At 52.2% G+C, this 16433-nt stretch overlaps 2 protein-coding genes across 3 annotated transcripts; one reads left to right on the top strand and one right to left on the bottom strand.

The window, feature by feature from the left end:
• Nucleotides 1–238: 238 nt before the first annotated feature.
• Nucleotides 239–5416, top strand: PLP2 (proteolipid protein 2). Of its 2 annotated transcripts, XM_084788523.1 has the most exons (5): nucleotides 243–486; nucleotides 2032–2184; nucleotides 2292–2387; nucleotides 3073–3163; nucleotides 4865–5416. In XM_084788523.1, exons 1-5 carry the CDS (start codon nucleotides 391–393, stop codon nucleotides 4882–4884), a joined length of 456 nt encoding a protein of 151 aa, XP_084644649.1. In that variant the 5' UTR covers nucleotides 243–390; the 3' UTR covers nucleotides 4885–5416. The 2 variants fall into 2 exon arrangements, with proteins under 2 accessions (XP_084644648.1, XP_084644649.1); XM_084788522.1 differs by lacking the exon at nucleotides 3073–3163 and having other exon boundaries at nucleotides 239–486.
• A 71-nt stretch (nucleotides 5417–5487) lies between these two features.
• Nucleotides 5488–15561, bottom strand: PRICKLE3 (prickle planar cell polarity protein 3). Its single transcript, XM_084788517.1, has 9 exons — nucleotides 15492–15561; nucleotides 14314–14399; nucleotides 13290–13473; nucleotides 9769–9882; nucleotides 9283–9420; nucleotides 8220–8423; nucleotides 7903–8089; nucleotides 6791–7090; nucleotides 5488–6237 (listed from the first exon to the last, which is right to left on the bottom strand). Exons 1-9 carry the CDS (start codon nucleotides 15531–15533, stop codon nucleotides 5630–5632), a joined length of 1863 nt encoding a protein of 620 aa, XP_084644643.1. The 5' UTR covers nucleotides 15534–15561; the 3' UTR covers nucleotides 5488–5629.
• Between the last annotated feature and the right edge of the window lie 872 nt (nucleotides 15562–16433).

The raw sequence follows: 16433 nt of genomic DNA, 5'->3' as shown, positions 1-16433 counted from the left end.
CTAAGATCAAGTGTAGGAAATCGAGTCACTCCCTTCCAAAGCCAGATTCCCTCCGTAGCACTTTTGCATTAAAAAAAAAAAAAGTCAAGGGTCTCTAGCTTATTGCTCCTGGTACTCGAACTGCCAGGCATCTCGAAGATAGGGCTGTGGGCGGGGACCCGTATAGTCTTAGGCCTGAGGGCAATGGGGGCTTCCGGGGCGGCAGCCACCTGGCCCGGCCCCCTCCGGCCCCGCCCGCTTCAGCTAGGCGCGGTGATTCATTCCCTCCTTTGCCCGGGGGCTCCCTTCCCGGCCAGACTGCGGGACAGGCGACTGGGTGTGCAGCAACCTCGAACCCGTGAGCCAGAGAGCAGAGCTTCTTTTGCGTCCGGGGGGACTCCAGCACACACCATGGCGGACTCTGAGCGCCTCTCAGCCCCGGGCTGCTGGTTAGCCTGCACCAGCTTTTCGCGCACCAGAAAGGGAATCCTCCTGTTTGCTGAGATTGTGAGTGTTCCCGGCCGGGGCCGGAGGGTGGGCAGAGGCCGAGAGTGTGCAGGCTGGACCACTCGGTACTAGACTGTTCGGGGTTGAGGTAGGCACGTGGCCCCGCTGGTTAGCGATGGGGTGCAAATGGGTGAGTTCGTGGAGGAGGATCGAAGCCAAGATGCAGGGCGTTCGGTAGGGGTATGGGCGAAGTAGTGGAGAGCTGGTGGTGCACTGGTGAGGCGAATAATCTATAACTGACGTTGCGGGGCTCGGTGTGTGTGTGTGTGTGTTCCTAGTGGACGGAGAGAAGGGGGTCCCCGGGAGTGGGAGCCTCTCGTGGCAGGGCGTGGCTAGGTTGGGCACTGGCTGGCGGGCTGGCAGTGCGCCCAAAGGCGGGGCCTGGTGGGGTGGGGTAGAGCTAGTCCCCTGGGGTAGGGTGCTCCACCCTTAGCCAGTTCTTCCTTGCCCGTTTGGGGCTGGATGGGAGACCCTTCGCTGTCTTTGGATGGTTATAGGGAACCTTGGTTTTCCATCGCCCTCGAAGTGGGCCCTGCCTTTGGGTCAGTTACAAAAGAAGTGCGGCCCCTTTAACGGAGCCCTGCCCTTTTAGTGTCAGTCTCACCTCTTCCCAAAGGGGTTGCCTGGGGAACCGCACGTCCCTCCCCTAAAGGCATGGACGCTGGCGCCAGCAGCGCTCACAAAACACCTGGCAGGGCCACTCCCCTCGGGGAAAGGGGAACTGAAGCACATAATTCTCCTCTTTTCTTACTGGGTGACCCTGGGCAAGCCACTAAACCTCTCTGTGACTCACTTTTCTCCTGTATAAAACTGAATAGCACCTAGCTCGTTAGATTGTTGTGACCTTTAAGGGAAATAAGACTTGTAAAGGTCTTAGACAATGCTTGGAGAGCAGTGAGCATGCGAGAAATGTTGAGCAATTATTGTGTGTCATTTTCTCGCTCCTGTTTTTTTTTTTTGGGGGGGAGGAATTTTTCTCTTCACCTCCCACCCCACCTTCCCCAGATGGCACCTCTCTGCTGAGTGGGTGGAGCCTAGGGTCTTGCACTTGCTAGTCAAATGCTCAGCCACTGAGCTACATCTCCAGTCTTGGAAAGTGGATTTCATTTTTTCCCCCCTGATGGACATTTGAGTTTGAGATCCTTCTTTTTCTTTCTTTCTTTCTTTTTTTCTTTTTGATTTTTTGAGACAGGGTCGCTCTGTGTTAGCCCTGGCTGTCCTAGATTCCCTTTGTAGACCAGGCTGGCCTCGAAGTCACAGTGATCTGCCTGCCTCTGCCTCCTGAGTGCTGGGATTAAAGGCGTGTGCCACCATTTTAAAGATTTATTTATTTAACTATGTATACACTATTCTAACTATATGTATGCCTGGACACCAGAAGAGGGCACCAGATCTGATTCTAGATGGCTGTGCGCCATCATGTAGGTGCTGGGAATTGAACCTCTGGAGGAGCAGCCAGTACTCTTAACCTCTGAGCCATCTCTCCAGCCCCTAAACCCACACTCTTAAGCCGTGGCTGACTGAGGTCCGTTGTTTTCCTCTCAGATACTGTGCCTGGTGATTTTAATCTGCTTCAGTGCATCTACTTCAGCGTACTCAACCCTGTCAGTGTTTGAGATGATTTTTGCTGCTGTCCTCTTTGTCTTCTACATGTGTGACCTGCACTCCAGGATATCATTCATCAACTGGCCTTGGACTGTGAGAAAAGGGCCGGCCTTTGCCGAGGCCGGGCAGGGGTTGGGAAGTTGGAAGGTTCTAGAGAACTCTGGATGCCACAATCACCTTTTTCTTTGTCCGCCTCACAGGACTTCTTCCGGTCCCTCATAGCAGCCATCCTCTACCTGATCACCTCCATTGTTGTCCTCGTAGAAGAAAGAGGCAGCTCCAAAATCGTCGCTGGGGTAAGGGCCCAAGAAGCAGATTCAAAGCACGGAAAGAAGAGATTGGGGAATCCAGGGCCTTCTGAAGGCCTCTGTGCGGTGCATCAGGCCGAAGTTGCTTTCAGTGCTTGCAGCAAAGCTGGCCCCAGCACTGATTTTTCTTTCTTTTTGGTTTTTCAAGACAGGGTTTCTCTGTGTAGCCTTGGCTGTCCTGGACTCACTTTGTAGACCAGGCTGGCCTCGAACTCACAGAGACCCACCTGCCTCTGCCTCCCGAGTGCTGGGATTACAGGCGTGCGCCACCACTGCCCGGCTTCCAGCACTGATTTTTATCTACTAAGGTCATTGGCTGTAAAACACTGTCCCTTGCCAGACATAGACCTTTGTGAGGAGACGAAGGCAGCCCCTTTGTCAACGTGGTAGGTTACCGTCTGCTCGACCTTTGCCTCCAGTGTAGTAAGAAGCAGTCCCTCTATACACATGAGGCCATGCCGGAAGACGTGCTGTGCTGACAGGCACTGGGGAGGTAGTAAGACTGACTAATACTGACGTAGCAAGTACTCAGGCTCCTGGCCTTTTCCTAGGCTTCTCTGGCTGCTTAGTGAGTCTCGAGTCACTAACCTGCATGGTTAGTGTAGGTCCCTGGAGGTAAATTCAAAGACAGAAAACCTGTGTGGGTGCAAACCTTTTGCTCCTGTCTTCCCAGGTACTGGGCCTACTTGCTACAGTGCTCTTTGGCTATGATGCGTATTTCACCTTCCCTTTAAAGCAGCAAAGACATACAGCGGCCCCCACTGGTAAGTGTGTGTGTGTCTGTGTGTCTGTGTACGTGTACTTGTACACTTGTGTGCACACTGAGAGCACAAAAAAGAAAAAGGGCCCAGCAATGGTGGCAAATATCTTTAATCCCAGCACTCAGGTGGCAGAGGCCTCTGACTTTAAGGCCAGCTTGGTCTACAGAGTGAGTTCCAGGACAGCCTGAAGTACATAGTGAGAACCCGTCTCAAAACATGTCAACAAGGGCTAGAGAGATGAATTAGAGGTTAAGAGCACCATCTGCTCTTCTTAAGGTCCCGAGTTCAATTCCCAGCAATCACATGGTGGCTCATGACCATCTGTAATGAGATCCCTTGCCTTTTTGTGGTGGGCAGGCGCACATGCGGGCAGAACACTATATAAATAATAAATAAATATTTTATTTATTTATTTTTGGTTTTTTGATACAGGGTTTCTCCATGTAGGTTTAGCTGTCCTGGACTCTCTTTGCACACCAGGCTGGCCTTGAACTCACAGTGATCGACCTGTCTCTGCCTCCCAAGTGCTGGGATTAAAGGCGTGCACCACTACGCCCGGCTCATAAATAAATATTTAAAAAAGTAAACAAATGAGAAAACTTCTTTTTGGTTTTTCGAGACAAGGTTTCTCTATGTAGCCCTGGCTGTCCTAGACGCGCTATGTAGACCAAGCTGGCCTTGAACTTGCAACGATCCACCTGCCTCTGCCTCCCGGGTGCTGGGATTAAAGGCGTGTGCCACCATGCCCAGCATGAAACAAGAAAACTTTAATCTCATGCCTTTAATCCCAGCACGTGGGAGGCAGACATAGGTGCATCTCTGTGAGTCAAGGTTAGGGTTAGGGTTAGGTCGAGGCCAGCCTAATCTATAGAGTGAGCTCCAGGACAGCCAGGATTGTTACACAGAGAAACCCTGTCTTGAAAAACCAAAAAGAGAGAAAAAAAGAGAAGAAACATAAAAAAAGAAATAGGATATGACTAGGGAAGGATATGGCTGCCAAACAACTCTGTCCCTTACTGATTCTTTTTTTAAAAAAAGATTTATTTATTTATTATTTATACAATATTCTGCCCAATGTGTGCCTGCACACCAGACAAGGGCACCAGATCTCATTGTAGAAGGTTGTGAGCCACCATGTGGTTGCTGGGAATTGAACTCAGGACCTTTGAAAGAACAGACAGTGCTCTTAACCTCTAAGCCATCTCTCCAGCCCCTGATTCTTTTAAAAAAAGATTTATTTATTTATTTGTTTGTAAAAAGATTTATTTATTTATGTGTACACTGCTCTGCCTGCATGTATACCTGCAGGCCAGAAGAGGGCACCAGATCCCACTATAGATGGTTGTGAGCCACCATGTGGTTGCTGGGAATTGAACTCATGACCTCTGGAAGAGCAGCCAGTGCTCTTAACCTCTGAGTCATATCTTCAGCACCCTCCTTATTGATTCTTAATACCATTTGTGCCAGTAAATGTCATAAGTTTGTCAGCATTCTTGTTTGTAAAAATGGGCATGTGGGAGCTGGTCAGCACTCAGAAGGCAGAAGCAGGTGGATCTCTATGAATTCGAGGCCAACCTGGTCTACAAAGAGAGTTACAGAACAGCCATGGCTGTTACACAGAGAAACTCTGTCTTGAACCCCCCCTCCCCCACCAAAAAGAGCATGTAGACTCATCAATTCTTTCTTTCTTTCTCTCTCCTGCAGACCCCACAGATGGACCATGATCCTCTGTCTCTGCTACCTGCCAAAAATAGCTCCTCCATCAAAAACTTCCTCCTGCCTGGTGTGGTGGTGCACGCCTTTAATCCAAGCACTCAAGAGGCAGAGGCAGATGGATCTGTGTGAGTTCGAGGCCAGGGCTACACAGTGAGATCCTGTCTCAAAAAATACCTCTTCCTGTTTCTACAACACTCCCAGCCAATTCTCTGACCCCCCCATTGAAAGTGCTTAGGGTACAAGAAATTGAACCTAGGCAAGCACTCTCCACTGAGTTATATATTCCTGTAAAAGTGCCTTTTTTGGGGAAGTTTTGTCTTCCAGCCTGCCAATCAACCTTCCTGGGTGTGGTCACCTTTATGGGGGTACTTAGGCCCCCCCTTTTGCTCTGCAGTACCAGCAGCTGACATGAGTTCTGCTTGAACCATATTCCCCACATAAGCTACAAAACGAGTGACCCACTACAAATAACCTTTTTCTCTGTGTGGGGTGAGCTGTGAAGGGCTAAGTAAATAATAAAAATATTGTTAAAGTCTATAATGGATACATTAATATTTTTTTTTTTGTGTGGATCAAATGTATGTTAGCACCAGGAGCAAAGAAGCCAGGCCGGGTTTTTAACAACTATTACATTGCTTCACTAATACAAACGGAGGAAAGACCAAGTGGAGAAGGGCACTCTGACTTGATTTTGGGCAGTCTTAATTCACACTAACTTTAGAAGGGTAGAGTTCCTTCTAAGGCTGCCTTCCTTCAAGCCACAGTGCAGTTCTTGTCTCTGGTCTGGCGAGGCATCCCAGGGTGAGATGTCTGGACAAATGGTGGCGCTGGGGTTTCAGCGGCAGGGTCCTGGACAGTCCTGGGCCTGCACAGGTGAGGCGGCAGGGGGATGCGTTCCCCTAGGAAGAAGCCGTCATCCTCAGAGGACTCTGAACTGGGGCTAGAGGGTGAGCTGGAACAAGACCCTGAATCTGAACCCGATCCCAAGTCACATCGGTGGTGGCCATGTCGGCTAGGATGGTGGTGGTGGTGCTGGTGGCTCCCACGGCGGTGCCGTCTCCGCCGGCGGCGGCAGCGGCGGTGGCGGTGGCAGCTGGGGGCCCCGGGTGGGGGACTTCGTGGCCTGCGGCGCTGGGCTGGAGGTGCACTGAGGGTCCGACGTGGGCCTCCTTCAGACACCAGAGGGTCTCGGAAGCTGACACGCGGGGTACTCTGGCGACCAAAGGTGTTATCTGGGGCCAGGGCCGGATGGCCAGAGGATTCTGTGGGTGGCTCAGGAGCACTTCGGAGCCCCAGCTCAGGCATAGAGTGGCGGTGGGGGGCCCCTCTCAGAAAGCGGGAGGGCTCGTCAGGGCCTGCAGCTAGAAAAAAAAAAAAAGAAAGAAAAATGGAAGACTGCCTGTATCTGTCTGGCCCTTACCTGAGGGAAGACCTGGGAGTACCTTCTTCCCCCTTCTGGGACTGGGAAGTGGAGCAGGGGGTCAGAGGTGGGCTACCCCAAAGTTTGAGTCTTGCTGTAGGCTTTGGGTGGAGACAAGGGTAGGAAGTAAAATTGCATGAGTAGGAGAGGCTCGGTATATGGCTTGTGGTCCAGAAATGGGGTGATGGATTGGCCAGAAGGGGGCATATCAAGGGCTGGCGTATATTTGCTTTGAGATAGACTGGAGGGGGAAGCCTGGGTGCTGCGGGTAGAGGGTGACCATTTGGAGGAAGTGAGGGTAGTAGTTGGGCTCAAGATAGGAAGACTTGAGGTGTGTTATTGGCTCTGCAGGTGCAGGCCACACCCAGGGTTCAGCAGACAGGCGAAGTTGAAACGGTGTGACGAAGAAGGCTGGGCCTAGCAATCTGGCGAGGCAGGATGCTCTTGGGCAAGGCTGAGCAGCCCAGGAAAGGCAGGGTGAAGGCGGGGCTTACCAGGCTCTGCCTTGGTGCAGGTGCCTTTGCTGGCTGTCTCTGATGTGCCCTCTACAGTTGAGAAAGAAGCCGTGGAAGCTGTGAGCGGTGCGGTGACAGTGCCGGCGCTCCAGCTGCGGCGGCCAGGCCCTGGAGCTGTGGTCTCCGTTCCGAGGCTGCAGGCTCGGGAGCAAAAGATGAGGCCTCGGCGGGGAAGGAAAGGGCGGCCCAACAGGGCTCGACCGCAGCGGCTACAGCAGAAGCAGCGATCTGAAGCGTGCCAGTGTTGGCCCTCATAAGCCATCTGGCCCTGGTCCAGGCCTGTGGAGGACCAACACGAAGTGGGAAAACTGAGGCAGTACTCACAGACTACCCTTCCTAAATGTGCTCTTTCTTAAGAAGAGGTGGGGGGTTTGAGGTAGGGGGTACCCTGGTTTTCCTCCCCACTCCCAGAAAGGGACCTTTCTCTGGAGAAAGCTAATACCATGAGATTTGGCCCTCAACTTCCTTATCTCCTGGAGAGGGGCTGGCAGTGGTACCCTCTCTTTCTTTCCTAGGATGCTCATTTAAAGACCATAGATGGGCACCGGGCTCTGATATGTGGTCATTAGGGGTGCCAGTCAGCATTAGCTAGAAGGCAAAAGGATGGCTAGACCTGAAAAGAAATGTGGAGAGTGGGGGCGGGACTTAGGTGGGACGTGGAGTTGGTGGGAAAGAAGCCAGTTTAAGAAGGTGGGGTGTCCTAGAAGGTAGGATGAGGGAGGAAATGGGAAAAGAAGAGAGAGTTTGGAATCAGAGGGTGCTCTGCAGGTGCATTTAGCTGTCTAGTGGGGGGGGGGACTCATGTCTACGTGGGCCTTAGAAAGCATACGGGAGTATATATAGCTCAGTGGCAGAAAGTCTGTTGCATCTGTTGTGCCCTGGCCCTGAGGCCCATCTCTAGCACCAAAGGAAGGGAGGAGGAGGAAGAGGAGGAGGAGGAGGAGGAGGAGGAGGAGGAGGAGGAGGAGGAGAGAGAGAGAGAGAGAGAGAGAGAGAGAGAGAGAGAGAGAGAGAGAGAGAGAGAGAAGGTGAGTAGGGCCATGGCCTGGCTGCTCATGCATCTCTCTCCTGTCCCCGTCCCGGTCACCCACCGATGTGTTCCCCACAGCCATCACAGTACTCCGCATGACGGGCCTCATAGCAGGCGCAGCAGTGGGGGCGGCTCTGACGCATGACATAGCGCTGTCCTCCTAAGGATGCTTCGCACTCGAAACAGCAGAAGTGACCCATGTGCCAGTGTCGGCCCTCGGCCTCCGTACATTCAGGGGAGAAGATGATCTGCGGGGCACAGATCCCCTGGGGCTGTCAGAAGAGCTGCGCCCCGCCCCCCTGCCCCCCCGCCCCCTCCCCCCCCCCCCCCGGCTCTGTCCACCCTCCATTCCCTCCTCTGGCCGTGGGAGGCACAAACCTCATCACAGGCTTGGCAGCGAGGGCGCAGGCATTCAGCATGGTGGCGCCCACAGTAGACTTTGCCGGCGTGATAGAAGTAGATGAGGTCAACCAGCAGCTCCTGGCATGTGGTACACACGAAGCACTGAGGGTGCCAACAGGCACCGAGGCCTGCGCGACTGGCGAAGACTGCAATGTCTCCACCTCCGATCTGCTTTCCACACTGCCAAATGACAGGCACATCACAGCCGCCAAGATAGTCAGATGGATGGGGTCAGCCAAGCATGTGACGACTTGGGCCTCTCCCATGGTGAAGCTTTGTGTGTGTGTGTGTGTGTGTGTGTGTGTGTGTGTGTGTGTGTGTGTGTATTTTTTTTATGACAGGGTCTCATGGAGCCCAGGGTGTTTCTCAATTTAATATACAGCTATGGCTGGCCTCGAACCCCTGATTCTCCAGTAACTAGCTCCACCTACGGGATACATTTCAGATAGTTATTACTCACAAGGAGGAGAGGGGCCACATAAGAGACTGACCCGGCTCGTGTGAAAACAACAAACACATGTCATAATGTGGTTGCTGGGAATTGAACTCAGGACCTCTGGAAGAGCAGTTGGTGCTCTTAACCACTGAGCTATCTCTCCAGCCCCAGGTTGGATCTTAAGAACAGGTCCTGGGGCTGGAGAGATGGCTTAGCTCAGAGGATAAGAGCATTGTCTGCCCTTCCAAAGGTCCTGAGTTCAATTCCCAGCCAACCATGTGGTGGCTCACAACCATCTCTAATGAGATCTGGTGTCTGCAGGCACATATGCACGCAGAGTACTGTATAAATAATAAATAAATCTTAAAAAAAAAAAGAACAAGTCCTCATCACAAGAAGACTGAAGGGAGAGTCGCTGCTCCATGTCCTCTGCATGGAGGAGAGGAAACCACAGATATATTCGTCAAGACTTTAGAGACCAATTAGACCCATGAGTGGTATCTACAGGACAAGTTCTATTCATCTGAGAGCCCTTGAGGCACCCCAGTGGGTTTTAAGCTGTAGGCCTCAGGGCCTTCACGCACTGAGACCCCTGTAGCTCACCTCCTCGCAGATGGCCCCTGTAATGGTCACTGGGAAGATTCGAACAGTGCCCCGTCCCAGATTCTCCCGTTTCCTCTGCTGGCTGAAGGCCCGCAGCTCTTTCTTCTCCTCCTCTTCCAGGGCCGTGCAGTACTGTGCCTGGGGTGGGGTTGGGGCGGGGTTGGGGCGGGGGAGGGTTGGTGGGGGGGAGAAGGAATCTTCTAGACTTCGTCCATGCTCACAGAGTTTACTTCTAGGCCATTGCATAAATGCTGCCTCCTACTGGAAATACCAGTTCCTCATCTCTTTTCTCAAGGCTCAGCTAAGTTTGGTCAATAGGGGGGGGGGTGTTCCCCTTCCGGTTCCTGCTTCTCCAGCCCTTTCCCTTTGGCTCAGCTCCCTTTTCCTTAGCTGACCCCTGCCCATTTCCTTCCAGGTGCCCTGAGTTTGGGCAGGCTGGGCCCCACCCCTGGAATGCCCACGCTGTCTGTCTTCGCCATTCCTCACCTCACTGTCATGAGGGGGCAGCTGGTGCAGCAGTTGTTTTATCCTGTATTTTTCCCCAGGACTGTTGACATAGGGGACCTTGTCCTCTGGAAGGCAACTGAAAAATTGGTAAACCTGGGAGGACATGGAAGGGTGAGAGAAAACAATTACAGTTGGGGTGAGCCAGGATGCAGTGAGGTCATGGGGTCCCTGGTTCTATTGGAAACTGAAAAATCATCCGAAGGCCACTCCTCCCGACGCTGTCCTTGTACCCAAAGCTCCTGAATGACTGAAGGGACCCATAGGGAAACCCTCTAAGCCTTTAGAGCAAAACTTCTCAAAAGAGTTGTGAGCATTCCTAGGCACCCCGCTTCCTCTGCTCACATTGTGTCTTGATCCAACTCCAGCCAGGCTTCTGGCCCTGGCCACCTGCAAGGCTGGTTAAGGTCACTGGGGATGTCTGCCTTGTAGGAATCATTGTTCAGGCCTTGGGTCCTCATTCGTCAGACCATCATTAGTCCAGGCCCTGAAATCAGTTTCTTCCTTTGGCCGCCAGAATACCATAGGCCTGGCTTCCTTCCTTCCTTCCTTCCTTCCTTGCTGGCTCTTTTTCTCATCCTTTAAACTGCTCCTCAACTATTGGACATCCGCACACAGGATGATTATAGTGCTTAGTCCTTGGTCCTCTTGCGTCTGTCTAGACCCGCCTTCTTAGAAATTGCATTTACCTTCTTGACTATCGTCATGTCATCATCTGTTGGCTAAGGTGCCATGCCTCTCTCCACGTCCTACGTAATGTGGCTATCTAACTAGCATCACCAACTCTTATTGAAACTTGCTTTTAGTTGGCTTTCTCTCCGCCCGCCCCCCCCCCCACGAGACAGGGTTTCTCTGTGTAGCCTTGGCTGTCCTGGACTTGCATTGTAGACCAGGCTGGCCTCAAACTCGCAGAGATCCACCTGCCTCTGCTTCCTGAGTGCTGGGATTAAAGGTGTTGCGCCACCACTGCCTGGTTTGGCTTTCTTTTTCTCTCTCTTTCCCTTCCATTTCCTTTCTGAGATTCGGGGGGCGGGGGGTTGTCTCAATATGTAGTTCTTGCTGGTTTGGACCTTGCTATTTAGGTCAGGCTGGCCTTAGCCACCTGAGTGCTGGGATTACAGGCATGCACTACCATGTCTGGTTTGCTTTGCCTTTTTTCTATTTTGGTTTTTGTTTTTTCAAGACAGGGTCTCTCTGTGTAGCCTTGGCTGTCCTGGACTCGCATTGTAGACCAGGCTGGCCTCAAACTCACAGTGATCCGTCTGCCTCTGCCTCCTGAGTGCTGGGATTAAAGGCGTGCGCCGCCACCACCACCTCATGGTTTAATTTCTTTTCTTAAAGACTGGGACTTGTTGTATAGTCCAGGCTGGGCTCAGGTCACATAGTGAGTTCCGAGTCAATCAAGCGATACAGAGCCCTGTCTCAGAAAATCCTCCCCAAACAACGGAGAACTGTTGCTTAGTATGTGGGAAGGCCCAGTGTTCTAGTCCTAGCACTGTCTATATTTCCAAAAGCCAAGCCTCACTCCGCTTCCTACTCACCAGTCCTGTTACCGCCCCCCCCCACCCCCACTACTCCAGGCTGTTAAAGCAGCCAGATAAACTGTTATATAACAGGACAAGTCACGTGCCTCTGCTTCCCACAACCCTTTGGAGCCTCTCCCCTTATTCGGAGCAAAGTTCCCTCTGTGACCCCCAGTTCCTCTGACCTTTCCTGCCAGCACTTTCACTCTGTTCCCTCTGCTCCTGACACACTGGTGTCCTCACTTTTCCTCACACACATGTGCCAAGCACATTCCGCCCGTACCTTGGCATTTCTACTTACTTTGCCTGGGCTGTGCCAACCTCGGATTTCTGTAAGGCTCATTTCATCCTATTCAGGGCAGCCCAGACAGGCCTTGCCAGGGCATTCTATTTATAATCCTGGCTTCCCACCAGTTTTTCTTTTTTATTCCATAGCCCTTATGCCACCTGATGCACAATCATCCTTTCCAACTTGAGGTTTAACTAGCCAAAGGTATTTTTTAAAAGATCCATATGAACTGAACACATCTAGACAGAGATTTTTTTTTCTGAGATAGGGTCTCTCTCTCTGTGACCCTGGTTGTCCTAGAACTCACTTTGTAGACCAGGCTGGCCTGGAACTCACAGAGATCCATCTGCCTCTGCCTCCTGATTGCTGGGATTAAAGGGGTGCGCCACTACTACCCAGCAACATACAGATTTTTTTCTTGCCTTTATAGCTTTTTTTTTAAAGATAGAGTCTGTGAGTTTGAGGCCAGCCTGGTCTACAAAGTGAGCCTAGGACAGCCTAGGGGTGTTATATAGAGAAACCCTGTCTCAAAATAAAATAAAATATAAATATAAATAAATAAAAAGATAGGGTCTTACTATTACCCGTGGTGCTGGCCTGGTATTCTCTCTGTATACCACACAGCCTTGAATCTGTGGTAGTCCTCCTGCTTCAGCCTTTCCAGGGCTGGGATTATAGGCATGCATCACCACATCCAGCTAATATTCTTCCTGACAATACCCCCCCCCTCGTGCTGGGCTTGCATCCAAGGCTTTGCGCATGCTAGGCATGTTCTTCCCAACAGAGCAACAAATCCCAGCCCAGAACTGATACAACTACTTATCTGGTGCTTACGGGGTATCAGGTGTTATAATCTAGAGAAGATTTAAAGTGTATGGGAAGATGTTTGTCGGTTATATACAAAAACAGTATGGCATTTCCCATAAGGTGTAGGTTATATACAAGTACTATGCAATTTTATATAAGAGACACACCTTTTTGGATTTTGGTATTCCCATGTGGAAAAAATAAGTGCCAGCATGTGTGTGCGTGCATGTATGTTTTGGCACAGGGGTTAAAACCCAGGGTTGTATGCATGCTAGGGCAAATGGTCTATCCCTAAGCCCCATCCCAGCCTCTGTTTTACAATTTCTTTACCGTCCCCAGTACCTAGAAGTGTCTGACATATGGCAAATGCTTAGTACAAGTCGACAGAATGCATCACTAGTGATGTGATGGACGAAGTGATGAGATGAAGCCTGGAGGGAAGGATAGACTAGGAACGGGGCTGGAGAGATGGGTCGGTGGTCAAAAGTGCTCTCCTGCTCATCCAAAGAGCTGGAATTCCGTTCCCAGCACATACATGACACCTGACAACCTCTATAACTCCACTTCCAATGGATCTGATACCCTCTTCTGGCCTCTTCAGGCACCTGTACACACCTGGTACACACACACACACACACACACACACACACACACACACACACACACGCACACATTTTTAAAAAAGAAAAAAAAAAAAGAAACGGAATGAAAAGTCAACAAGACCCAGAGAAACTGGCTCAGTGACCACTCAGACCAGAGAGACACTGGTATTTGGACCACACCCCAGCATTACTCCAGAACTAGGTTTGCACTCAAAATGCATATGTGCCTGTATATGTGTGCACCCGTTGGTGAATGAGAGTGGGTGGCCAGCCTTTGGTCACCTGCTCCGGCTTAAGGCCAGGGGGTACCCAGGCATACTCCTCGGAGGCACAGCCTGAGTCGTCATCAGAAATGGAGTGGCGCTGGAAGTCCGAGACGAGTCGGCACATGATGCGTTCTAGGTCCACAGGCACAGTGTGCACTGCATGCTCCTCCCGTGGGCATTTGCAGTGCTGGCAGATCTTTCTGTGAGAGCCAGGAGAGGAGTCAATTACTAAGGGAGTTGGTCCACCCAGATCCCTAGGCAGCCCAGGTCCAACTAAAGGGCAGGACATGTAGATTGACACCAAAGGGCTCTGAGCTGAAACAGAGCTCTGTGCCTGAGGCCAGGGCTGACAGGAGCTGACTTTGCTTGTGACCAGGCCATGGGACACTGGCTGTGCCAGGATCAGCTTCTGGCTGATGACAGGTCTGGAAAACAGGGGCCCAGAGGACTGGGGGGTTGGGCTGCCGATATTCAGGACGGGATGTAAAGGGGTGGGGCTTCGTCTGAAGGACATTGCCTAACTGTTACAGCTCTGGTACTTGGGTCAGATTCTCTGGGCAATAGGCCTGAGAGGGGTTGGACTCTGGGGGTGAGACTGGTATCAGAAGTCAAGGGATTTCCACAGGCGAAAGATTCTGTGCTCTGTGGGGTTAACTACTCCTGAAGGCAGATCTCTTGCTTGTGTGTAGGGGGACTGGGGACATGGCTGTGAGTCGTGGGCCTAAGGGCTCTTAGATTTTGGGTTCGAGGCTCCAGTAGGAGAGAACACTGGGTCTGGGAGAAAAGTTCTGAGGCTAAGAAGAGGTCTGGGAGGAGGTCTGTGGATGGGGCTAGAAGACCACTCTAGAGACGGGACTCAGACTTTGGAGAAGACTTTTGGGGTCAGGGTTGTGGAACTCCTGGGAACAGGTCCCCAGGGAATGAGTCATGGGGGCGGGGCCCTGGAATGGGTTTAGAGGCTCCTTTCCCAACTGTGTTCTCTGGGGGCGGAGCTCAAGCCTGGGGGGCGGGTCTCTGATAAAAAGGCCTGGGTCACTTACCTCCAACCGTGCAGCAGGAAGCCTGGGCACTGTTCCCTGCAGGAATTGCAAGGCTGGCCTCGAGCAGGGTCCTCTGCCTGTGGAGGCTGTAGTGCAAAGAAAAATAGGGTGTAGGAGTGGGGAGGGAGAAAGCAAGGCTTGCTCCTCCGCTCCCAGGCTCAGAACCGCAGGCTGGGGCCTGTCTCCCTGGGGGCAGCGCTGGGCAGGCTGAGACCGCGCCTTGAGCGCGGGGGAGGAAGAACCAACCAAACCAGAGGCAGGGCAGCTGAGAGACCACTTTCCTGTATGTTCCTTTTCCAGGGAATTCCCCTGTCTGGGCTGGTATGTCCTTTTCTAGTTCTCAGGTTTGTCAGAGCAGAGTCCCTAAATCTGGGCATTTCCTCTCAAGTCTCCCTTCAAGATCCAGGGTGCCAGCAGCACTCCAGTTCCACAGGGTAGGCCTCTGCGAACTCATCTTCCCCTGAGATCCCTCAGGAACTCTGCCCTTCCCTTAGAAGTTCTGATGCCCCTCCCCCAAACCCTGTCTCTATCTCTCCTACCTGAGGAATTAAGCAGTATCTTTAGGACCACCGGATGTCCCTGTTCCACCCGGAAAGCCCTAGCCCAAGAAATCTTTGCCTTTACTCCTCATATTTTAAGCTACTCTCTTCTTTGGTGTAGGCTCCACTTTCCTTGATTAGAGACCTTTCAAAGGAAGAGAGACACTCTCCTTTGTAGGAAGTCAGCTCCCAGCCTCCGATGAAAGCCTGGAAATCTCTGATCATGATTCTTAGTTCATTGACTCTTGGTACCCACAGGTGAAGGATCCCCACTCTCTACAGAGCCCCAATGAATGAGGGCCCTTATTCAGAAACCCAGGACGTTTCGCCTCTGCTCAACCCCAAATCTCAAGGACCCTATTCTTTTCATCTTTAGGGTTAATTCACAGGAAAGGGGGAGACCCCAAATTGCAACGGTGATAAAAGTTTTGAGATGTGTTCAGGACTTGAGCCACCGTATCTACACGTTTCTGCGTCCACAGCGCTTCAGTCCCGGAGCCCAAGTCTGGGAAAGCTGGGGAAGGGAGTTCCCAGACCCTCCTTGGGATGCCTCCCCTCTGTCCCAGTCCCGGTGCCCTGCCCCTTCGCCGGGATCTCAGTTTACCCCTGACCCCCACCACTGCCCTGAACCCTGCTCACCGCACGCCCGGAGCGGCGCCTCCGGGACCCACGCGCGAACATGGCGCGCCTTAGACAAGAGGCATGCCCAGCTGGGTCAGGCGAATGGAGTCGGCTGCCACGGCGCGTCGGGCCTGGCAGCTCTGTTCCGTAAACTTGACTCCGGGGTGGGAGGAGCACGACTCGTAAGGCCCGCCCCCTCCCGGGCCTGTAGTGTCGAAGTCACGCCGGTGCCCTTATCTAAAAGTTGAGTGAGTACCTTGTTGGAAAGCCTGCGGTTGGAGGCTTCTTCCCGGGCCTAGAGCCAGAGCGGGGTGTCAGAAGGCTGAGCCTTCAGTGTCTCTCAGTGCCACAACGGCCTTTAGGGTTTGAAAGCTGGAAGCGGGCGGGGTTGGACGTGGAGTCATGATGCGAGTTGTAGGCTAGAGTGCTTGTTTGGACGAATAGTGTCAATTTATCTTGAAAGCTTTGTGTGGGGGGAGGGCGGGGGCCGAAGCCCCCTCTAGGTCCCTTTCCAGATTCTCTTTTCCTGGGATGAATGTTACAAGAATGATTCCAATGTCATCTTCAGGCCTACCTGGGGTTCTGTGGCCCTCAGCGTCCTGCTAGGCCTAATCCATTTTCAGGGCCACAACTGAGTTTATGTGGAAGAGACTAAAGTCACTGGCCAAGTTCCAGGCCATCCCATGCAGCCATTGTACTCCCAGCCTCCAACCTCAGCCCCAAAAAAGTAGGTTTTAAGTCTTCCTTCCTGTTCACCTATTTTTTTCCCCCCTGTGGCCAGGTAGATCTCTGCCTTTTCTGAGGTCACTTCCAGAGCTGGGTTTCTTTCCTGCTCTAGGCATCTCTGGGCCTTGGGGCTAGGAAGGGGTCAAGTATCAGCAACTACAACTCAGAACTCAGGCGCCCAAGTGGAGTCTTTAATTAGGCATGAGGCAGCCACGGTCAGACAGGCCTTTCATC

Source organism: Acomys minous, assembly GCF_964271855.1.
Source record: "Acomys minous genome assembly, chromosome: 7".
Lineage (NCBI taxonomy): Eukaryota > Metazoa > Chordata > Mammalia > Rodentia > Muridae > Acomys > Acomys minous.
This window is presented reverse-complemented; position numbering and strand designations above follow the sequence as displayed.